Here is a 24,426-nt window from a genome sequence, read left to right as displayed (position 1 = left end):
GCTGGGGTCGGGCATTCCCCTCGTGTGGCCTTCGTGCCGGCAGGAAATGGCCATTGGCACAGCAGGGCGGCAGCTCCCGGCCTGGATCTGTGGCCCTGTGTGCCGCTGGGAGAGATCCTGGTGAGCAGCACGTCGTGGGTTCTTGTGGTGTGTATAGGGTGGCCCAGTAAGCAAACGTGGAATCATAGAACAGCCAGGGTTGAAAATGATCATCCAACTCCAACCCCTGCTGTGTGCAGGGTCACCAACCAGCAGCCCAGGCTGCCCAGAGCCACATCCAGCCTGGCCTTGAATGCCTCCAAGGATGGGGCATCCACAGCCTCCTTGGGCAACCTGTGCCAGTGCATCACCACTCTCTGGGTGAAAAACATAGGTATCGTGGTTGGGCAGGAAATAAAAACATCTGATGTGTTTTTCCCTGCAATTGTGATAATTCTTGTTGCTGTCGAGAGCTGAGGTTAGGCTTGGTGTGCTGCAGACTGCAGTGTGTGGTGGATTGTGCTGGATTCAAGGCAGGAGGACAGCCCTGAGGAGCAGCACAGCCTCGATGCAAAGATCCCAGCGGTCCCTGGAGAGTGTCACCCTCCCCAGGAGCACAGTGTATCTCCCTCCCTCACCCCATTACCCCCGTGTTTATGCATTTCACCTCTTTTCTCTCTTTTCCATTGCGTTGATGCACACAGTGTCTGAATCTCCTGCAGTCGGTGCTGTGGAAGGCAGGGTAGATGCCTTTCTTCAAGACGTATTAAATGATGCTCATGCCAGGAAATCACTTTGCGTTGGCTGGCTCCACAAAAGGCACGGTTTATGGTTGCACCCTGCTGGGTTTGTGATGAGCTTTGATCACCTTCTGCAGAGAGGGACAGGGATCCAGTGTGAAGTCTTTTGAGAAGTGCCAGTGGCTGCCTCTGACGCACACTGAGGGCATAAGTATAAGGGCTAAGGTGGGAAGACTGGTTTGAAGATGAGCACAGAAATGTGATTCTGTTGGGAATAAATTCAACTTGCAGGCACAACTTGGAGGAATGCAAATCTTCCTCCTTGCTCCTGTGATATAGAGGTGAATGGCAGTCTGTGTTTGCCCTGATGAGGTGGGCTGCTCTAAGGAAAAGGCTGGCCTGCAGACACTTAGGTGTTTTGGATTGTTGCAGGCTGTTTCGGGTATGCATTCACTACAGGTCTATGAGAGCCATCCTTGGCTATCCCCCATCTCCACCATGAAATCACCAACAGGAAAGCCAAGATAAAGGTACAGTTGTTTGCCCCAAGTCAAAGGAAATGCTAAATTGGGCTTCCCAATTTTGCTCCTAAGCAACACCTGAAAGCTCTGGCTCTAGGCTTAATTTTTTTGAGTCTTAGACAGCTTGTTGTGCAGTGTGATGGGAGCAGGAGGGAGATCTGACATTGAAAAGCCTCTCTGATTTCAATTAGCTTTAGTTGTGTAAATGCACACTGAGAGTTGCAAATCTGTGTATGAAATTGCCAGGCCTTCATACAGTGGTTGTGGATCCAGTGGTGAGAAGGGGTGCGTGGGAGCTATTGAAAGTGGGTTAGTTTTCTGGGCCAATTAAATGAAGGTACAGGTGCAAATGAAGAAAAAACAACTTGTGTGCATGTTTAATAGATGATGTTTTCCTTGCAGAGATGTGTGCTGTACATACAGTGCGTTCATGGCCTGATTCCTCAGCCTGCATAATGAACAGGGGTTGTCAAAGCAATCGTGCATCTCTGCTTCTGGATGTGACTGATGAATTTCCTATGCAAGTTGATTCTTGTCCAAATACTTTCCCCGTAATGTTCTCCATAAGCTGCCTGATGTATTCCTGCCTTTCAGATTCTTTAACTTCAAGTTCTAATTGTTGCCCTGATTGCACTCTTAACACACAGCACAGCCCTCTGCGTCGCTGTCGTGGCCGTGCAGAAGGATGCACACCTGCACTCAGCTGGGTGATATCTGTGCATTTATCTCTGAAATATCAGCGCCCTTCTGAGGATGGGTATGTTGTCAGGCATCTTGTGAGCCTGCACAAACAGCACAGTAAGCAGTGCAGTCACTTCCTTGCAGCATCTCGAACCTGGTGTATAGATTGGTTCAAGTGGGAGGAACTGCTTTTCATTTGTTTTTATCAGGCTTGCTCATCTTATCACTGTCTTCAGCAAATAAAGCAGTGCTCTGTGTAAGAAAACATACAGTGTGTTGGCTGGTGAAATCAGCTCTTGGTTTTTTACATGAACAGCTGTAATTGGGAATGGCTTCTTCCAGATGTGGAGGGGCAGCAGCTGATGCAGACCACCTGGATGCACTTCAGGGATTGCTATTGTGGTCCTGAAGCAAGGTTTAAGGGGTGCAGTGTGGAGCAGTGAAACCTGGCAGAGGAAGATGAGCTTAGAGGTAACTCAGAGCAGCGTGCTGATGTTACTTCTGAAGCTGATACTGAGAAATGCCTCTGTAGGTCACCTTCCTTGCAAGTAGCAGAGCCAGGTACAAACACAGCAGGAGATAAGAAGAGTCTGAGTAGCTTTTCTTGTACTGCTGTCTCAAGGTGAGATGTCATTTCAACAGAACTTGCTCTTAAGGAAAGAGTCGTAGCGTTTCTGAGCAGTGCTGGTGAACTGTGCCATGGTGCAGTGGTTCCAGGGGCTGGGCAGCTCTGCAGTGCATCCCCAGCCCATGGCATAGAGCAGAGGTGTCTGTGCTGGAGCCTTTCTGCCATCAGGCAGCAGGTCAGTGCCCCTAGCAGATGGGCTGGCTCCAGCTTCCTTGTGGATAGGACATGGGATGGCAAAATGGAGAGCACAGTGAAGTGAGAGGGATGTTTTGTGGGGCATCCTGTGGGAACTGTGCTTTGCAGGACTTCTGCATGGACGTGTTGGAATCGCCGCTGAAGTTGGTGCAGTACTGACTCACAGGGTCTGCTTCTGTGGCTGGGTGTTTTCCAACTGTTCTCTATTATAGATGACTGAGAGAAGGGCATACTCAGACCTGTGTGCCTATTTAATGTGGCTTCCTCATAAGAACTGCTTTTGTTAAGTTTTTAAGCCACTGTGTAAGAAAACAGTTTCTATGGAGGAAGCGATTTTGCTGCGATTTTGGAGTATATTTAGGATCTGCCCGTGCTCTGCAGTGAAGCTGGTTTTATCCAGGGGACAAATGTGTTGACTCAGTTTGTTGATGTGGTTCGTTGTAGTGTTCACAGGCTCCAAGGAAGCAGCAATTGAAGCATCCAAATCAATTGGCTAAGTCAGCTGCGTGACCACCCGTTGCTGGTTGAGGATTCCTAACACACACAGGGGCCATTTTGGTGCTTTAATTTCCATCTCCTCTCAGGAAAGGTTTTCTAGGCAAGCAGTTCTCTAAATGTCAGTCGGATTTTTCTGTTTGTTTGTTAATATACAGGGTGCCCATCTCTTCAGTGACACAGTCCTTCTCAGTCAGCTCGCATTGGAGGCTCTGCTGTAAGTCAGCTGGCAGTAGAGATGGCTCTTAACCCTTCAGGGTTCCTTTTTACAGCCCTCAATGGCAAAGTGAAAAGCTAAAGCTTTGTTTCAGCCTGAATTTATTTGTTTTACAGCAGTGCTGAGGTGCTTAAGGGAAGCAGGGAACCAGCAGATCGCTCAGGAAGCTTTCTAGGTGATCTTTAAGGTCCCTTCCAACTCAAGCCATTGTGATTTCTCAAGGCTTTGTGGAGGTGTTGTCTGCATGAGGACATCGTGCACGTGGCTGTCATTAATAGACCTCATTAGTGTGCATTGGTATTAGGCTGTCAGATAACTTGCACTTTAGCAAAGAGCTTTAAATAGCTTTATTTTGTGCTGCTTTTCTGCTTGCATCTGATGGAAGAGGCTGAAGCTGGAAGCGGTTATCTAGCAGGGCAGGAGTAAGGCTGTACGAGCTGCTTTCTCAGTTCTCCCAGTTCTGAAACTGGGCTCAAAACAGTGGAACAGAATAGCAGTTGTGGTTCTTACAACTGACAGCACACTGGTAATTTTTCCAATTGCCATTTTGCCATTCTTTCTCCCTTCCCTTCTCTCATTCTAGACAACAGATAACGTTGGCAGCAGTAGGTGGCAGAGAGCCTTCTTTTATTCTCCCCCATCACAAACTTATTATCACAAGACATTGGTATATATAGTGAAAACCTGTAGTAAGTTCAGCTTGCATCCTGCTGTGCTTTGGTCTCTAGGCTTGCCCAGTGGCTGGGCTCCCTGTCTGAACAGAAGAAATGTGGTTTGTAAGTAACACGGGATGGTCTGCAAGTGACTGATGGCTTGCTTGCTAGTTTTAAGTTCTAAAAATGGCTGTTGTTGATGATCCACAGGTGGTACGCCTGTGCCAGAACCCCAAGCTGGCCCTGAAGAACAGCCCACCCTACATCCTGGACCTGCTGCCCGACACCTACCAGCACCTCCGGACCATCCTGTCACGTTACGAGGGGAAGATGGAGACCTTGGGAGAAAACGAGTACTTCCGTGTGTTCATGGAGAACCTGATGAAGAAAACCAAGCAGACCATCAGCCTCTTCAAGGAGGGGAAAGAGCGGATGTATGAGGAGAACTCTCAGCCTAGGTAACGGGGGGAAAAAAGCATTCCGATATTCGTGATCCTAATGTGCTTTAGTGAAGTGATGTCTGCTGGGTGACGTGTCTGTACACGAGAACAGACTGATGAAATTTAAGGCTAAGTGTAGAGTTTCAAGCAAAATACACTTGGTTCTAATGAAATCAGAGTGCAGGGTGTGTGTTCAGAGCCTGCGTGGCCCTCGTTGTGCAGTTCGGGTTCATTCGGTGCGTGTGAGCAATAAAGCGTGCTGTGAAAAGGTCTTATTCCCTTCGTAAAGGATGATAAGATTCAGAATAACCTTTCTGGCAGTTTTAGGAAACAGAAGAATGTTTTGTGTTCTGTAGCAAAGCAGTTCTCTTTGGGCTTTGTCTGGATCCTGAGGAGCGCTGTGCTGTACTTGAAAGGCTGCATCTCAATTTGGCTTTAAGGGGAGCTAGGGTGACTTAAGGGAAGAATACAGCTTTGGGAAACATTGATCTTATGCATTTGTCCAACTGCTGGCAGCAAGATGTAATGGGCGGAGGCATACAAAGCGTGCACTTGCCATTTAAAAGTCATTTCAGCTTTTTGCAGCAGGCACTGAATTAAGAAACAGTGGAAAAAAAAAAAAGTGAAACAACCCAGTAGCTGAACGTAATTGCTCTGGGGAGAATATGTGGTTAACGCCCTGGCAACTACTTGCTTGAATTACTTTGGGGTGAAGAAAAAAGAGAAGTGCTGGCACATGTTTCTGGTATATATTGAACTCTGTAGCATATTCTATAATGCTGAACTCCAGCAAGTCTGTTGGAGTGGCTGCAGAAGCTGCTGATCATGCTGTTTGATTTCTCATTGCCAGTGATGAAGAATGAATTAAGAAATAAAGATCTCTTTTAGAGTTGCTCTTTAGCATTGCTTTATCAGATGAGACTTGCAGTTACCTTGCTGGAGACGGGGCTTGAGAGTGTGAATATGGCATCTTCATGTGGTCTGATGGTCTCCTTTAGAAGAAGTTTAATTTTCTGTGTAAACCCACAGCAACTGAGCCCTGAGTCTCCTGCTTATTTGAGTGGATTGTTCTTTGACCTGGTGACAGATGGATGACCATTGGAGATGGTGACTTTACAGTGCAACAGGTTGCTCCTGAAATATCTAAAGTAGAAGTTATTGCTTATGGTTCGTATGTTGCTGCCACGTAATACAGGTGATGTTGTTTTCTAGAACGTTCACAGTTGCCTCCAGAAACACCTGAGGGTATGTGAAACCCTTCAGGGTTTATGTGATGCTTGTTCTGGTTAGCTGTGCGTGCGTTGTGATCCGCCTGTCGTCAGTGTGGAACATCTGATGAGCAAATGGAGGATAGCCGTGTCAATAGTAGGTTCAACCTCTCCCTTCCTGTCCCTTGGTATTTCAGAGGGAAGCAGAGAAATGTTTTTGCAGTGTTAAGCATCCCGGAAAAGCTCCTCGTTCCATCTGCACTCAAACAAATTGGTAAAAGGAGCAGGAGGATGCGAATGAATGAACTCAAAGAGGATTCCAGCAGAGGTGACAGGAGTCTCTGGTGATTTGCTAATTGTGCCATTCATAAATAAGCAATTTACCAGAGAAGCAACTGCAGTGAGACTTATAGACTTAAGAGTGAGAGCAGAATCGCATCCCAGCTGGTGTCATGGCATCTCCTGCTTCGTGCTCAGCCCAGGAAGCAGCAGTTACTGTTTTGGCACAGAGGGCAAAATAGGCTTATCCTGGGGCTGGTAACAAGAGTGGTAACCTTCTCAATTCTCTAATTTGTTGTAGAGAAGAAAGAGGGTGTGCATGTAAACCATGCACCAGTTCAAGAGAGAGCTCTGCCCAAAGCATGCTGCTGCTGGTTCAGCTATAGGGAATCTGCTAATTGCTGCACTTCCAGCATCTGTGCAGCCTTTGGGAAGCTGATAACTGAATGCTGTTCATTTGTTTCTTCTTCAATTGACTTAAAAGAAACGTTGCCATCGATGCACCTTTTGATTTAGAAGGTAAGATGTTCTTACCTTGTTAGGAGTTGAAGACAAAAGTGGTGTGGTTTTTTTTCTGGTTTTGTTTTTTTTTTTATGTCTGTAAGCATGAATGAGTTCAAATATCCAAAGCGTGGGAGAAACTTTCTGGAAGCTTGTCAGCATCCTGCAGAGCAAACAAATATAACTCGAATCTGGTATTCATTGCAAGCACACTCATGGCAGTGCGTGTGTGCATATGTATGTATATATAAAAAATCTGTCTTGATCTTATGTAAGCTAATGTTTGTCTACAGTGTTTTGAAAACATGCCTTTAGAAATCTCATTTGGTGTACCGAATAATCACTTTTTCTTGACTTTTTCTAGCTTTTTTTTTTTCTGTTGTCCTTGAAGCTTCTTTTCTTCCTGTCTTCCAGATTTAGCATTCGGTTTGTTTCCTGTTGTGTAGCCGTTGTTTTCCTCCCCCCAGAATCTCTTGATGTAAAGCAAATGCACTGTTGTGACATTTGCATAAGTAGCGTGCAAACCTTGCAGGTGTTTGCTGCTAGCAAACGTGTCAGCCATTAGAAATGCCCAAAGTGTCTGAGGCTGTGGGAGCAGATTTGTCTTCAGACTTGAGCATCAAAGCAACCAAAGCTGTTTTTCTTATTTCTAAATCCCTTTGTGCCTTTGCTCATGCTTTTCACAGACTCTTCTGCACTGGGCCGAGGCAGAACCGGGGCAGAGCTGCAAGGACCATCGTGTTTTGTGGCTGCCTGTGCTGCATTACACGCCTCTCAGAGCTGCAAGATGTGTGGCAGGCAATGCCAGTGCTCTGCAGCACTGCAGTGTGTGCATGTTCTGAGCAAGCTGCAGGGGAGCACAGCACGGATGCTGCTGGGGTTTGCTGTAAGGCAGGCTTAGTTTAAAATCCACAAGCAGAAATAAGGTTGCGTTTGGACATCGGAAGGTGTGTTTATGCACAGCACAACACAAACCTTGTTTGAAAGTCAGAATAACACACCAAGAGCAGGGCTAGGACAGCCTCGCATGCTCACCCGCTGTACTACGGATGTGGGTGAGTCTTTGTTCCTTCAGTTTTAGTCCAGCTGCTATGGTGGAGCTGTTAAACGCTCTCCTGTGTCATACCTCAACGGTCCTCGTGGTTCACACACTGCTGTCAGCCCTCAAGGCTTCCTTTCTGTCCTTGGGCAGCGTGGTTGGCTGTAGTCATTCAGCTGACGCTGGTACCAACTTCCACAAACCCATCCTGCAGTTGCTGCAAGGGGAACTTGCTTGTTTATTTTATTAGTAGAGCTTGGAAGATAACTATTTAAATTCTGCTTTAGGTCACTTGCGTTTCTATTTAAAAATCAGCACTGTTAAGGGTGCTGTGTTGCACTTCCTGACTATCTGAGTATGCGTGGTAACTTCTTGTTTCTGCTTATAGACTGAGTAGGCACGTAGATATGCTTCAGTGTGGTGACTTCTAAGTAGGTTTTCTTATTTAGCAGAGGTGCAGGGTTACTCTGAGCACTGAATTTGGCTGCTCGTTGTGGTTGCCCTTGCTAAATGGGCTCTAAAATTGGTATGTGAGAATCTGCTGGGCTACAAAGTTAACATTGCAGGGTTTGGTATCGGGGTCAAATAGTATTTCGGGAGCTGATCTATCATTCTTGATATTATTTGGTGTGCTGGAGGTGTGTGGAACCAGCAGCGCTGTTGAGGATGCAAGCATTTCTGGAACTGCTGGCTTGTATTCTTCATAGATCCCAGTGCTTCGTGACACAGAAGGTATTTAAGACTTGGTAAAAATGAGGAAGCAAACCACCCAGAAGTGAAGCTTGTCTGCTATACAGCCAAAGCAGTATCTGCACAGGATACCCAACAAGTCGACACACAAAGGACCTGTAGTGGGAAGCCTCTCTTACTTGGGAGAGGAGAAATTAGGGCAAAGAGTCCCATTTTCAGTCATGAATCAGCTTTACTGAATATGTGAGAGTGTCTGCCCTAAGGGGAAACTCAGATAAGTTGTTTCCTGAAGAAAATGAGACCATTGTGAACGTTTCCACGTGAGAATTGAGTCAGTGCGTGGGGGCAGGTGAAGGGAGAAGTAATTACTCAGGATATCGACTGATTATTTAGGAAATAGCAGGAATGATTTTGCAAGCTGGGCTTGCACGCTCCAATAAGCAGTTAGCAAAATTAATGCGTTTGTAGAAGAGAAAATGAACTTGGACAGGGAGTGGCACAAACCCTGCCTGTAACAAGGGAAGTTTTGGGAAGCTGTCTGTGTTTAACTGTTGTCTTCCTGACAGAAGGGATGCTGGCTCAGCAGGATTTCGTATTCTTCTCCAGCTCCAGTCCTGGAGGCTGATTTACACAGGAAAAAGCTACCGGGGATTTAATGTGTACTCCAAACGACCGTGTGTGTGTCCCTCAAGGGGAAGGAAATGCGTGAAGAATGACTTGGAAAAAGGATTGGAATGTAACAATTCGGAAAGCATTGGTGCAATGCCATGACCCAGGAGAGCCCTCCGGAGGAGGTTCTGCTCTGATCACGTATTTGGGAGTGCTTGCACACCCACACGCACACACTGCGAGCTGCTCCTCCTGCTGCTGCTTCCTTCCAACACAGCAAAGACTTGTATTTTTTATTTTTAAACAAAACCCACTAGTGTGAAGCCTACATCTGCATTTAAATTAGAACATCTTAAAGAAAAGAGCAGGCTCCAAAGCTGCCCACAAGAAAGGTTTCCTTGCCAGGCTCCAGCATATGAGCGCTAACTAACTGCTTATTACCCAAGGAGAAATTCATTATCATTTAAATGTTGTTGGGGAGAGGAATGTGAATTATTTCTCTTTAACTCTGCTTTAAACTGCTAGTTGAGGTGGTAATTATGGAACTCAGATCAGGCTTCATATCATTGGCATAAGCTTGCATTCATTTTCATTTTCTTTTGGTCAGAATTTGTACCGCTGTCTTGAAAATCTGTTTATGGGCCAAGGTATAATAATGGTCTGCAATAACCTTCCAGCTTATTGCACAATGGGGAAGTAAACTTTTATTCTTCTCAGAGTCTGTGAAAGTGTAGAGCTTTATGCAAGGCCAGCTCTGTGCGCTCCCTGGGTGGATGGTGGTCCTGCAGTTTAGTCAGGAGGGGTGACCACCTAAAATGTGGAGGGTTCTGATGCTGGCCAAGTGTGATTCTGCTTCTTGGCAACTGGGCTGTGTTGGTTGGGTGCTCAGCTTGCATGCACAGGGCCAGGCTTTTGTGTTTGGGGTCTCAATGGCTTTGAAGAGGGCCGTAGTTGGGGCTGTGCTGCAAGCAGCATTGCATTGCACGGAGCTTTGCAGGGCTGAAGGGCAGCAGTGACAGCAGCTCCGCTTGCTCAGGTCACAGCACCTTCAGCACCGTGGGTTTAGTGAGGGAAGCCTCAGAACTGCAGGATGGATCAGCTGTTTTTGTAGCTCTATAAAGAACGAAACAGCAAAGCCTGCACCCATTTAAACCAAAAAAGCGAGTTGGAAGTGAAACCTGTACAAACAAGTCACGATAAGCGTGTTGCTTGCTTCCTTTTTCCCAGACAAGCACCTCCACAAAACCGAGGTGGTTTTAGCAGTGTGAAAAAAGCAGTGAATTCCCTGCTGGGAGATGCCTGCATGCTGCTGGCTGTGTGTTTTGCAGGTCAGGGCTCAGTGCTGCTGCAGAAGGTGACTTCTGTTGAACTAGCAATAGTTAAGTGGAATTTCATTCACTTCCTGTGTTGCAAGTTTTGTTGAAAGTAGTTCCGTTGTAGCTATTTTTAAAGCTGATCACTGTGCATAAAGGGCTCTGAAGCTGTTTGAGTTATGAAAGTCAGCTCGGGAGCACCTCCAGCATTCCCACTTGCTGCTGGTTGCGCATGGTGCTTTGTGCTGACACGAAGATGAGAACCTGGTGCAGTTGTTCCTTCTGGGACCAGGTGCAGCCACCTAGCTGCCCAAATGGGCTGGAGCTGCTGCTGGTTGGTGCATAGCTGCTAACAGCTGAAATGCATCTGTTACACGATAACCTCGTGCCTTTGTGGTTTCTGAAACGTGAGTTTGACTTATTGGTGAGTTAAAACAGGCTGACTTATTCAAACTCTTACATATATAAAGTAGTTGTAGTTTTTTTTTTCCTATCTGGCTGTTTGCAGGACCTTGAGAGCTGTGGTTTCATTATTTTCCTAAGGCCTGAAGCTTGTGCTTCCATTTATCCACATGGGTACAAACCCTGTCTGATGAGTGTCATCCTGCATGTAACTACACACTGACTTCAGGAATGAGAGAGTAGGAAACTTGGATTTCCATAGCTGTAATTCCTTGCAGCAGCACTTAATGGACAGTATTCTTCCTTAATGAGCATGTGATGAAGGATTTTAGATCCTCCATTCTAGTTTCCAGCACTGCCTGTGCTTCAGCTGCCTTGCCTGTAAAATAAGGTAAATCACTGGGATTTTTTGCCTCTAGAAAGTCCAATATGATCTCATATTCAGAATCACAGAAGAATCATAGAATGCCCTGGGTTGCAAAGGGGCACAATGCTCATCCAGTTCCAACCCCCTGCTGTGTGCAGGTCACCAACCAGCAGCCCAGGCTGCCCAGAGCCACATCCAGCCTGGCCTTGAATGCCTGCAGGGATGGGGCATCCACAGCCTCCTTGGGCAACCTGAAGCATATCCAAGTCCTGAAGGAAGCCTTGTCCATCAGCAGCAGGGTCAGTAGCACGTGATTACAGAAAAACAACCATTAATTGCTCTGTTGCTGAAATAATCACAGTGTGCTGGCAGCTCTGTGTGGCCTCTCCCTTGGGGTGCAGCCCTACAGCTGCAGTGCTATGGGTCAAATCGGACCTTGAGTTGATTGTAAAAATGTACTTTGTTTTTTTTCCAGCAGCAGCAGCAAGGAACAGTGCAGCCATCAGAGTGCTTTACTTCACTTTGAGCAATCATCTCCTTTCCAGGCCACCACAGTGATGCAGAATTTCTAAAGAAAGGGAGCTGTGTGTGGGAGCTGCCCTAGGTGCGTGTGTTAGTTCTGGGGAAACACAATCAGAAAGTGCATCATCTCCCTTAGGAGCCCTGACTTGCAGTCAATGGATTAGTGTTAGCTGTCAGACACTCCCACATCCTCTCTGATGCTTTCTTTCCTTAACTTTCCATCAGACTAAATAAGCGTGCTTTGCTTTCTTAAAAAACACTCACCAGACATTTGTCATTTTTCCATGGACTGAGATTGCATTTTGTGTTTCGGGTCGGGCCCCTTCAAACAGCCAAGTTTGCATATAGAGAGCCTTATCTTCAGTTTTGAGTAGGATGGTTTTACTGAGACTTAGGTGCTCTGATTTGAGTTTATTACCCTCTTGGTTTTCATCATTGATTTATAACTGAGCTCAGCTTGCTGCTGTTCTTTATGAAATAACAGCATTGAATTCTGTTTCAGGGCTGAGGTGAAGGGGTGGCTGTCCTCTTCCCTTGAATCTTTGCTAAAAGCAGCCTGTACCTAAAAATGCTGAGCACTGCTTATGCAGAACCCCTGCTCACATCAGCAGGAGTGCAAATAGAAAATCCCTCTGGAAATTGCCTTAGATAAGAATGCACACCATAACTTCTAAACAATTGGAGCGTTTTGTAGTTGCCTGTCTCACGGCAGCTCTGCACAGCGCTGCGTGCAGCACGCTTTGCACGGAGTAGCTTTGCAGCCCTAGTGCTGCATCAGGGCATGTTGGTGCAGTACTGAGCCAGTGGAGGAGGAGCAGGATCATCCCGTGCCCGTCGGTTTGCTGAGAAGTAGCTGAGAGATGTTGGAAGGCAATGACAAACCTCTGGCTGGCGCCGGTGGAAGAGGCAGCGCTGCCTTCACGTTGCCTTGAGGTAAGGCTGATGTAGTCCCGAGCCCACGAGGTGCTGTGCGATTGTAACGTGGATTAATTGAACTAATTGCATCGCTGCAGCAGCAAGAGGCAACGCTGAGATTAGAGCGGTCCTCTGCTGTTAATGGCTTTGCAAGACCGAGCCTGTACGGAGGAAAAACGCTTTGTCCAGCAAACAGGAAACTGGAGGAGAGAGCTCTGCTCGGGCTCTGGGGGAGGGAGCAGCCCTGGTGTGCCTGGAAGTGCCCGGCTGACCTCCGGGCTTCCGCTGCAATGCGTGGAGCCGAGCAGGAAGGAAGCAGCGACCGCAGCGCTGGGGGACGCAGGGACGGAGCCTGCACAGCCAGCAGCCTGCAGGGCGGTCACAGCCTCCCCAAAGGCACTGCTGCACACCGACGTCGCTGCAGCCCTTGTTCTGTGAAGGCGGCACGATGCTCAGGGTGTAACCGCAGCTGAGGAAGCCCTGTCGGTGTTGCTGCTTTGTTGCTGCCTGTTAATGGCCCCGTGCTAACGCTGCAGGTGTTTCTCAGCAATGTGTTTGGTCACTGCATCGAGTGGAAAAGTGTGTTGGGTTTCCACGCTTTCGTTGTTTGTGTGTGTGGTTGATTCTGTGCTTGCAAGCTTTGCACGTGTGTGTGAAGCTGCTCGCGGGGAACAGGAGATCCCACCCCAAGGGAGCTGCTGCTCTGCCTCCAGACCCAACTGCTGCGCAGAGATGTGCTGCAGTTCTTCAGAAGCTGATGCAGGTGTTGCCTTCAGCTCGTTGCAAGCAGCCAGGAGAGCCCATTGATGTGGCCTGTGCTCCCTGGGTGAGGTTTTGACAGATGCCTGTGGCAGGTGCTGAAGTTCCTCTGATGGCCTGTGGGATTTAGGTGCCAAGCTGTGGTGGAGCTCTGGGACAGCACTTGGTAGCAGCCTTTGTGTCCTCCCAGCAGCTTGGTAGGGGCCCTGCTCGTCTCTAAGAAACACGGAAGGAACCCTGCAGGTCTGCGGCCAAAAAGATTTGAGATTTTATGACCTAAATTGCTTAAATGTTCTTTGAAAGCATTGCCACGTTTTGTGGGTGAACGCTTGTTTCTGTTCAGCTACAGAGATAAGGACAGTTGCTGATGTTACTAAAATAAAATACCATCACAATCACCAAGCACTGAAATGCCAATGAAAACAAGATAACAGGCTGTAAGCCTCGCTGTAGCTGCAAGCATTCACTTGGTCTGTGTTCATTTACAAACGTATAACTTGGCTTGTTCAAATAAAGCAGGTTTTTACAGGGAATGTGATTTAGCACAGGATTGGTAACTGGTTGCTGTATGCAAGCTGGTTTCTAACCTAGAGCCTTCTGTAATCTGCTCTTCTTTGTTTATGGCCTGTGCTTTTCCTGTTTTTGTTTGCAGAAGATATGACTCAATATTTGTACAAAATGATGGCAACTTCAACCTAAGACCTGAAAGTGTTCAGGCCTTTCTGCAAACCCCGTGTCCCTCTGTGTGTGTGTGTGCTGGAAAGTCATCATTTGTTTATCCACACCGAAGGCTGCTGAAGGAAGTTGTTCTTCTGTCTGCCTGCTGGGCTCAGCTCAGTGCAGGCACTTCCTGAAGCACAACGAGAGGAGAGAGCTCTCCCAGGACTGAGTGAGCACACACAGCAATGCAATTTGTCTCCTTGCAGTGCACCCACTTGCTTTTTGTCAGACCGTGCCCTTGTTCCTGTAGCTTGTTTCTCACCCCATCATACCACAGCGTGTGGGAGTAAACACCTGAAATGATGCTCCTTCCTGCTGCTGAGTGCTGTAGGTGCTCACTCCCGGCAGGATTGGGAACTTTGCACAGATCAGCCCTTTTTCACACGTTGGAGTGCTGGAGGACCAGCCTTCAGGCTGCTGCTGCTGTGGGACCTGGGATCTCACAGCCATGCGTTGATGCTGCTTGACCTGCTGAGGATGCATGCAGACATTGCTCCATAACCCATTCAGGAAACCCTTCAGCATTTTCTACAGGCTGCTTCCACGTCAGCTCACACCTCTGTTTTCTTAAGTGGAGTGGATGCAAGTTTCCACTTCTCCTTTGTTGCTGAGTTGGGAATAAATGGCTCACAATAGCGTGGTCTTTGCTTTTTCTCTGTGCTCTGCCATAAACTGTGGTCTTATCTTGTTTTGTGAAAAAGTGAAGTTTTGGGAGGGGGCTGCAGGAGCAGGCTGTGCAGCTGGAACCTTCTGGTTGCAATTGTTTGAATGTTTGCTAATCAAACACAGCGGAAGGATAGAAGGAGCACAACCTGTGTGCTTCCAAAGGGGTGAGCTCACCATTAAATCATCTCCCCTGTAGGATGAGGGATGTGCCCCCTCATCTGAGCCCTGCCTTTGGTAATGCAGAGGCACTCGTCTGCTCCTGGAAAGAGGGAGGCACTGTTTGAAATGAGTTTACACTGATATCTACAGGCGTGATTCTGATCACGTGGGGATCTCTTACCTGGCTGTTTGGGTGCAGTTCACTGAGTTGCTTTCTCTTACACACTGGATCCTGTGTTGTCTTTTAGTGATACGTAAGCTTTCCTAAAGCAGGGGGTGGGGAATGGCTTTAGCACTTGAAGGTGTGAAACAGAGGAAGCAGTGTGACTGGGAATTGGGACAGCAATGGGCTGGGGGGGCTTCCCACATCACCTCTCCTGGAAGCTGATGAAGGTGAGCAACAAAGACAGCTTTTAGCTCAGTGTTGGTAGGATCAAATCAAATGTTTGCTTTAGAATACTCACATTTTGGATGGGTAATGCATCCAGGGGAGGGCTGCTGAGCTGAGCAGCCTCCTGAAGAGCTTCTGGGTGGTTTTACTTCAGTCGGTTTTCAGCACCTGGTGGAATTGGGCATGGATAAAATAGCAGAAACCAGAATCCCTTGTGGTGTAAGCAGTGCTGAGGCACAATGTACACATGAAAACGTAAGGGTGAAAGCTGCTGCCAAAGAAGCAGCTGAGCTTTGCAGCCTGCAGACTGTTGTGTCAGCTTGGTGTCCAACCAGCCTGTGCCTGTGGCGGTCAGTGAGGTCTCCTGACCAGACCCAGTGTGTTGGATGTGACCAGAGGAGAAGCTGTCCTTCCCCACGTGATACTGGTTCCTTCTTCCTTCTCCCAGCATGTGATGTGGGGCATAAAAAAGGCCTCTGGCCTAGAAATACCCAGCTCTTTTTTCTGCATCTCCATTTTCCTAGCTTCTAGAGGGTGTTACCAGGGAGGGAGAAGAGGAGCATCAGTCTCCAACACACTGGTTCTATGCATTTGTTTCCCTCTTCTTTATGTTTTAATATTAAAAAATAATAATAATTTTAAAAAGCCTTGTTTCTTACAGGCATTAATCATGCAAAACCACATCTTTCTTTCCTAAAAGAAACTTTCATTTCTGTGATCCTTTCTAGGCGCAACCTGACGAAGTTATCCCTGATATTCAGCCACATGCTGGCAGAGCTCAAAGGTATTTTCCCAAGTGGCCTTTTCCAAGGAGACACTTTCCGGATCACCAAAGCTGATGCTGCAGAATTTTGGAGAAAAGCCTTTGGGGAGAAGTAAGTTTCTGGCTGTGCTTAACATCAGAGGTGTGATCACACAGTGTGCACAGAATTTAAGCTTCATCAGTGGAATGAGTGATGGGAGAGACCTGTTAGGTCCTTTGGTACGCTGTCCTGATGGGGGACAGAGTTGTTCTTACAATATATTTTCCAGTTCTTGGTCCTGTCCTTTTTTAGATGTGTTAAGTGATGGTCCTTCCCCCTTTCCCCAGCAGACTGTTGCACTGTCACAAGGTTTCTCTGGATTATTCAGCTTAAATTTTCCTCTCCTTAATTTAATTCCTTCACTTCTGAGTGAGCTCCACAAACAATGCAGAATCACCTTTCTTCTTCCAAAGCTGCTGTGCCCCCAGTCTTGTCTGTCCTCAAGCTGAGCCATCATATTACACTCTTTCATCTTCCCTCCAATTAGTCTTTCCAATCACTTAAGACACCCTTCTTCTGCATTCTCTTAACTTTTGTCCGTTTCCACGATGGCTTTGATAAGACAGAATGAAGGAGAAGGTTGAGCACGACGTGTATTTAGGTGCAAACAGTTGAAATGTCAGCTTTAATTTTGGTGTCTAATGAAACTCTGTGTAAATGAACCTCAGAGGCCTCCGCAGCAGTGTGTAGGGATTAAAGTTAATGGAATTAGGCACGGCTTTTAAGTAAGGTGCTTCACATAAAGAGTTTAATTAGTAGCTGTCAGAACAGAAAGCTGTAGTGTATTTACTCACGTATTCAGTTGTCTGAGGCTAGACACATTCTTTTCATGTTTCTATTCCACTTGATATTTTAAAGGAAGGAATATATTCCTTTAAAGAGGAGCCTGTGTTTGGGTTGCTGATTATCTTCCTTCTCCTGTTAATGCCTGTTTGGAGAATTGCTTGCAGCTTTTTTTGTGTGTTTTTTTTTCTAACTGTCTGCACCTCTACTTACTGTTAACTCCTTCTCTGCTAGCTAGAAAGCTGTTGAACTCTTACTAAATGGTTGTAATATGTGCAGCTGACATGACAGGGCAGCAGAAAAAGAGAACAGAGAAAGCAGAGATGGACTTCAGATGTATTTGCAGGGAAAATTGGCTAAAGCCTGCTTGGCTGTTGATTTCCTTCAGTACCAAGGAATCTTTTGCTCACACAACACGATTCAATCTCTTGTGGCCACTTTTGGTTTTCCCTCTTCCATTATGATGACCCATACACTCCACAGGTAAGATGTATGAGGCGGTAGGCACACGGCTGTGCTCTGTGGACACATCCAGTCTCACATGGCTTGCTTTCCCCCAGGACCATTGTTCCTTGGAAGAGCTTCCGCCAAGCCCTGCACGAGGTGCATCCCATCAGTTCGGGGCTGGAAGCCATGGCCCTGAAGTCAACGATTGACTTGACGTGCAATGACTACATTTCGGTGTTTGAGTTTGATATCTTCACACGGCTCTTTCAGGTGAGTGTAAATCACTTGATTTACAGGAGTGTAAATCACTTGAAATCTGTCTTAGCACTTCAGCTTAGACTCCTCCAAAGATAAACTGTATTTTGCACGCTGAAGTGGTATTTATATTGCAAAGGATTTTGTCTTCTTGCCCCTCATCCCCTGAGCAGTTCTTAAAACACTTGGTAGTTAAATCACATAGGAGCATTTGATATTTTTGGTTGGAGAAGAAAAAGTTTTCTAAATTTAGATTCTAACCAAATGTAAGGCACATTTTGTATCCTCCCATGAATCAGTTTTTCCCCTTTCAGAAGTCATTTTTAGACCAAAGTTCTGACACAGCTTCAGGAAATGTGAAGCTGAGTTTTATCGGTCCATCTTTCCTCATATCCATTTCGTTCTTGTCAGATTTATTTTCCGTAGGGGGATGTTCAGGATGGATCATAGCATGGAGATTTAGGTTTCCTAGCTTTTGAACTGACACAGCCAGGATGTTGCAGTCGTGTTCTGTGCTCTGTGTGCAAGAAGTATTTGTGTTGCTGAAGGGATATTAATAGCAAGTAAAATTCTAGCCCATGGTCTTTAATAGTTCTGAGCTCTGAAATACAGCTTTTGATGGTGCAAATGGGTATTTACAGGAACAAACACTTACTTCTTTGGCTCTGCCTTGCTTTTTCCCATGTGATAGAGTGGGTTGTAATTAAGAAACGTCTAGATGAAAAATCCCCATGTTTGGTGTTGCAGTGTATCTGATTTCGTTCTGCACTTTTTCCAGCTATGGTACATAAAAGAGTATTGTACCAAGAGATACAGAGTATCTCATATATAGTATATACAGAGGAGAGGTGTCCTTTTGGGTAAGTTGAGAAGTTTGGGAAAATGGGATGAGATTTAGATGTCCCAGCACTTTTCAGAACGGAAAGTTTTCAACCTGTCGTCACGCATCACTTTTTGGGGGAAACCTAACGTGTGTGTGCTGGTTCATTGATTCAGGTCTTGGACTGGGCAGAAGTGCATGCTGCACCCGAGTGAGGTTAGGTGGCTCGAGTCACAAGCTTCTTACACACAGTGAAACCATGACAGAGGAGGGAGGTCACGTTCCTGAGGCCATGAGGAAGTCAGGGATGGGATCAGGCTGGCCGTGGTTTCTGTGTAATCTTCCCAAGTTCCCATCTCTGTCCCTGTCAGGAATGAGAAGCAGTCCTTGTCGAGCTTTTTGTGATGTCACTGACCTCTCCCTCGTTTTTAAAGGAGTTTTGATGAAGGTCCTTCTGAGCTAATATCTTTATTGCTGACCAGAGAAAATCCAACGCTGAGGTGCTGCATGAGGGCGTAGGCTTTTGGTCATCTGTGGGATTGATGGCGGGATAGGAGGCCTACTGTTCTAAGTGAAGCTCTGAGCCCTTTGATTAAGGAGTATTGTATGTCTTGATGCCTTTTAGGTTAATATATTTCTTTGTTGTTTCTCTAGCCATGGTCCTCTTTGCTCAGGAACTGGAATAGCCTAGCAGTGACTCATCCTGGTTATATGGCATTCCTAACGTATGATGAGGTGAAAGCCCGGCTTCAGAAATTCATTCACAAACCTGGCAGGTTGGTGCTTGGCCTTTCTGGTAGCTACTTCTAACACTGCTGATTACAGCACTGGCTGAGGAGATGGGTTTGGTTTTGTCTTTGTCCTCCTCTGTTAATTATACAAAGCTCTAGCTTGGCCTGGGTTCAGCAATTCTCCTCTGTGTCGTGGCTTACCTGCACGAGTTTCATAGCAGCTCACTCAGGCATGAGCATGACACAGAGATCTGTAGAATGAGTAAATTTGGGCTGCCCAGTGTCCTGGGTCGAATGTGGCCCCGTGCAACAGAGCTGACAGATTTCTCTTTATGCAGAGGAAGGGTCAAGTGCTGCCTTCTGGAGGTTGTTAGTATGCTTTTAGTTCTGTGCAGGTTTTAAAAATGGAAACCTTGTGTAGTCTGATGGTTTTTTATTCTTTCCCGAAATTAATTTGAAGCAAATGATTATGAAGATGCCAAAGTTTCTTGCTGTGGATCCTGTGTTTAATTTCACATGGAGGCCATTGCTTGGATGCTTTTCTCACCTCGTATCAGATTGCAAAGTTCTCCTTTGATCTGCCTGGGGGTAAAGTGAGGAAAGCTGGTATAAATCATCCGGTCATTCCTACTAGCTTTTATTTGCTGTCTTGAGATAGGCAAAGGCCAACTTGGCATCTCATGCTTTCTGCCTGTTCCAGTCCAAACTGCAGTTCCTTTTCCTTTGTGTTTTCAGTTACATTTTTCGATTGAGTTGCACCCGACTTGGTCAGTGGGCCATTGGATATGTCACTGCAGATGGGAACATTCTTCAGACCATCCCTCACAACAAACCTCTTTTTCAAGCATTGATTGATGGCTTCAGGGAAGGCTTGTAAGTAACTTCTGCTGTTCCTTACTGTGAATTTGTGTTGCACTCCTTCATCCTGCTGCCACAAAGTCAGCTGAATGGTGAAGTGCACCTGCAGGGCTCGTCACACATCATCTCTTCTTGGGAGACACGGCGTGTTGCAGAGGTCAAGCAATCGCTGTTGACATCACTCAGCCCCTGCTGAACATCTCTCAGCTCTTCCTTTTTATTTAGACCTTGATTCAGGAAAACACTTCCAGCAAGTGAATTGATGTCAGTGGAACAATTTGTATGCTTTGGCACTTGAGAATACTCAGACAGCTATCATTCGTACTGGGAGCTGTATTGTCCTTTGCAAGAGCAGACAATAAGTGTGTGTCAGTGTTTTCCTCATCACAGACTCTTTTGTAATTGGCTCCCTAACTTGTGCTTAAGTGATACTATGACCTCGGTTTTCTCACTCTGGATAATTACAATTTCACTGTGGAATGATTTAAGAAGAGTATAATTGCTCCCAGGGAGGAAAACAAGCTTCTTTCTGCAGTAAAGAATGGCATGTTTGTTTTCTGTCTGATAAGGAAATTCTTGCAAAACTTCTTTTGAATTAAGAGTACCTTGAATTCCCACCCCTTTGTTCTCACCCTCATTCTTCCTTTCCTCTCCCTCCCTGAAAAGAAACCTTATGTCCATGTGCATGTGTGCATGTATGTACATACAGAGTGAGATATTGTTTTTCCTCAACTGTTTGCAGTTATTTATTTCCTGATGGCCGGAATCAGAACCCTGACTTGACTGGCTTGTGTGAGCCCACACCTCAGGACCACATTAAAGTCACACAGGTGAGCAAAGTCTTCTGTCCTGTCCTGTCACGCTCAGTATCCTAAAGGCTTGTTCTTAAGGCTGCTCTATTGTATCTTGAAGGAGTTGCAGAAGTCAATGAAAGGTAGGGCTGGGCAGAGAGATTGCAAAGCTTTCTGCTCACAGACTTTAAATTACTTATTTAGAATGTTCTGCAACAGATGGATTCTTTGGTGTTATCCACCATGTCTGCACCCTCAAACCCTCCATTCCCAGTCTTGGGACACCTGAATGAAAATCTGGGAAAACCTGAAGTCCACTTTCTTCTGTTTCTATTGTGCCCATTTTGTCTTGGATTTCTTGTAGCTGAGATAAATCCTGCAGCTTGTTTTACAGTATCCACATCTGTCCATGTTTTCTCCAAGGAACAATACGAACTGTACTGTGAGATGGGCTCCACGTTCCAGCTGTGTAAAATATGTGCTGAAAACGACAAGGATGTGAAGATTGAACCATGTGGCCATCTGATGTGCACATCCTGTCTCACTGCATGGCAGGTGAGGCGTTGCCTCTTGTTTGTCTCCCTGGGTGAGACTAATTGCTTTCCTACAGAAACGCTGCTTCCTGTCCTCCTGTTCTGTTTCCTTCAGGTATGGAGATGAGGGGACATGAGCTCGTAGTTCAGAAATGTCAGTGCTAGCTTCTCTTGCCCAGGGAGGAGCTGCTCAGATGCTCTATCTCAGTATATGGCCAAGAAGTGCAAGGACTTGCTAAAAAGTTGTTTTTCTACTCCAGAGAGAAAATCCTCCATATTCCTAGCACAGTTTGCTTTTCTCTCATCCTCTCTGTACCTGCCAAAAAGCAGGTTTCAACCTGCCTGTATATTAACCGTGTATTTAATCTCTGCATCTTAATGGTGGTTGTAACAGATCTCTCCTCTGCCCTGAAGGAATCAGAGGGCCAGGGTTGTCCTTTTTGCCGCTGTGAAATCAAAGGCACGGAGCCAATTGTTGTAGACCCGTTCGACCCCAGAGGAGGAGGAGGATTGTCACGGCAAGGTGCAGAAGGGACTCCCTCACCCAACTACGATGATGATGACGATGACAGAGCTGATGATTCCCTCTTCATGATGAAAGAACTCGCTGGTACCAAAGTAAGGTCGCCTCGGTGTGCGTTGGTTCGCTCATACCAGCAAAAGTTTGTCTGTTTTGTTCAGTGATCACTGCAGCCAACCAGTCACAGTCTTCCCAAGGTCATGATGACTAACAGGGTAGAGGGCAGGCTGTTTTGCTGAGGAAGACAATTTGACTGTCATCTTTTTATATGGTGTCTGATAAAACCGTATAATAAAGGTCTGATAGCTCCCTGCCATTAGTGCACCTTCATTCCAGGATCTGTGTGCAGGGCAGGGATACTTCATGGGTCTCTGAACATTCTTTTCTCAGTGCATATTGCTGCTCCTGCACGTCTACAGTTTTGAAGCATTGTTTTGCTCCATTGGAAGGTGGTTTTGAATTTGGCTAATTTTCCATAGTCGGACCCATTAAAACAAGCTGCTTTTCCTGCTCTACAATGCTAACCTATGGTCACATTTCTCTTCAGCCTCTACCCTGTGAAATTCTGTAAACTGTATTCCTGGAGATTGTTTTTGTATACATAGGTTGGGGAAGCAAAGCAGAGTTTCCTTGATGTGACATCCTGTTGCGGTTTGCAGCAGGCTAGTATTCCACATTTGTTAGCATTAGTGAGTTCAAACATGTATAAAGATTTGCAGTTACCAAGCACTAACCTTTCTCACAAAATAAACATTTTCTAAAAAGAGGAGAAGAGGCACTGTTCTGTTAGGTAAAAAAAAAACAGCTTTGCAGGGACAAAAATGGACGTTTTGGTGCACAGTAATGATTGCTGCAACAGCCACGACGCTGTAGTTGAGGCAGCTTGCACAGCAGTGCCTGCAGTGATAAGGAGGTTCTGCAGCAGATGTGCCCTCTTGTGTTGAAAAGGAAGCAAGCTTGCTGCTGCTCAGGGCTCAGCAAGGAGGGTTTGGCACTCCAGCAAAACAGCTTGTGTTTTATTGTGCCCCTGCTAAGCATGCATTTGTGGTTGTTTGCTGCAAGTCAAATGCTGTTGTGCTGTGAAATTACCTTAATTTGCTATTGTATGGTTGCTGTTATTATAGTCATCTATTACCAAAGCCAATAAAAGTCACAGAGCTTGAAAGCCTCTCTAGAAAACAGTTCTGCTGGATTTTGTTGTTGATTTTCCCAGTCTTCTCTTCCAGGTCGAGCGTCCTCCTTCCCCGTTCTCAGTAGCCCCACAGGCCACCCTTCCTCCTGTGCCACCACGACTGGATCTTCTGCAGCAGCGAGTGTCCAATCCACCTGGGGCTTCCAGCCCCAGCACTTCTTCAAAGGTAAAGCACACTTCTTGCCCTTTCAGGTGTAATTTTGGTAGGGCAGATGGGAAGGAAAGCATTTTGCTGAATGCTGTGTGTTCTCTGTGCCGTCCCTAAGTGCTTTCACACCAGGCTTTGTATTCTTTCTGTCAGGCCACTTTCCTCCTAGTTCCCCACAAGAGCTTAATCTGTGCTGAAGGTGAATGCTTCCTTCTGGAGTTCATTGCTGGAGAATTTCTATTTCCTATCTCACTCATCCAAACAGTTGATAGAAGGAAGATTATCCTAACCTGAAGTGCTCGATCACTTTGGGTGAACGACCAAGTGATGATTATTGCCTTTACTGATTTTCAGCCTCTAATCACTGCTGCCTGTGGCCCTGGAAGCTGCAGTTGTATCTTGCCCTAGCTAGTGGCTAGATGTGGAAAGGTGTCACAAGCCTGTCCCAGTTTTTCTTCTCTTCCAAACTTTTCCACTGATAGAGAAGTAAGAATGGAATGAAATGTGTGTGACTGGGAGAGATCAGCTGTTCTATGATAGATGAGCAGAAGGCAGCACTGTGATCTTGGTGGTATTCATTCGTTGGCTGCTGAGATACAGCAGCAGCTCTTGAGCTGGTTTGGGTGATCAAGTTGAAAGTCCAGACAGAAAAAAATAAGCATTTATGTGACTTGCTGACTGATGAATGGCAACTGTAAATAAGCTGCAGCTGAAGCTTTTTTGAAATGATGGGTGTCCTTTGTTTGGAATCCAATCCAGGGCTGCCTTGAGAGTGTTTTTTCCTGCAAGAAAGATGACTGGTGTGTTCAGTGCCAAGCTGTTGTAGCTGCATGTAGTTGTACTGTGTTCTCAAGCTTGCAGAGAAGTGTTTCTGGAGGGTTCACTTGGCATTATTCCTTATCCGTTGAGATAACCTCTCGTAGAAAAGAAACAAACCCAAACCTTCTGCCCACCTTTTTCTGTCTCGTATCAGAACTACCTTTGCTCAGCGATGTTTTTACATTCCTCTGCCTTCCAGGCTGTTCCTGGTACCCTTCACAAAGACAAGCCTCTGCCCATCCCACCCACGCTCCGAGATCTCCCTCCACCACCACCTCCAGACAGACCGCATTCCATCGGCACCGACGCTCGGCCGCAGAGGAGGCCCCTGCCCTGCACCCCAGCAGACTGCCCTGCAAGGGACAAACCACCCCCTGTGCCCTCCAACCGTCAGGGGGATCCTTGGCCCTCCCGGCCCATTCCAAAAGCCCCATCTGTGGCTCACAGCCCCGCTGACCATTGGCCTGGGAGAGAACTGTCAAACAGGCACTCGCTTCCTTTCTCCTTGCCCTCTCAAATGGATTCCAGGCCTGAAAGCCATCGGCTTGGGAGCACGCTCAGCCTGGACAACCCAGTGGTGAGTGGATCTAGTGGAGGTGAAGGCAGATTGTGGGGAACTGAGTCAGCCAAGGTGCCC

The 24,426-nt window shown here is 46.5% G+C and overlaps 1 protein-coding gene across 1 annotated transcript in view; it reads left to right on the top strand.

The window, feature by feature from the left end:
- Window positions 1–24,426, top strand: part of CBL (Cbl proto-oncogene) — a 34,255-nt gene that overhangs the window by 554 nt on the left and 9,275 nt on the right. Inside the window, exons 2-11 of the mRNA XM_048968428.1 lie at window positions 4,320–4,567; window positions 15,818–15,964; window positions 17,236–17,392; window positions 18,852–18,973; window positions 19,664–19,801; window positions 20,529–20,616; window positions 21,001–21,132; window positions 21,525–21,728; window positions 22,857–22,988; window positions 23,989–24,366. Of these exons, the coding sequence (XP_048824385.1) occupies window positions 4,320–4,567; window positions 15,818–15,964; window positions 17,236–17,392; window positions 18,852–18,973; window positions 19,664–19,801; window positions 20,529–20,616; window positions 21,001–21,132; window positions 21,525–21,728; window positions 22,857–22,988; window positions 23,989–24,366 (1,746 nt within the window). The remainder of the gene's footprint in view (window positions 1–4,319; window positions 4,568–15,817; window positions 15,965–17,235; window positions 17,393–18,851; window positions 18,974–19,663; window positions 19,802–20,528; window positions 20,617–21,000; window positions 21,133–21,524; window positions 21,729–22,856; window positions 22,989–23,988; window positions 24,367–24,426) is intronic.

The sequence above is a fragment of the Lagopus muta genome, chromosome 22 (genome assembly GCF_023343835.1).
Source record: "Lagopus muta isolate bLagMut1 chromosome 22, bLagMut1 primary, whole genome shotgun sequence".
NCBI lineage: Eukaryota > Metazoa > Chordata > Aves > Galliformes > Phasianidae > Lagopus > Lagopus muta.
Note: the sequence above shows the minus strand (reverse complement) of the source record. Positions and strands in the feature narration are given on the sequence as shown.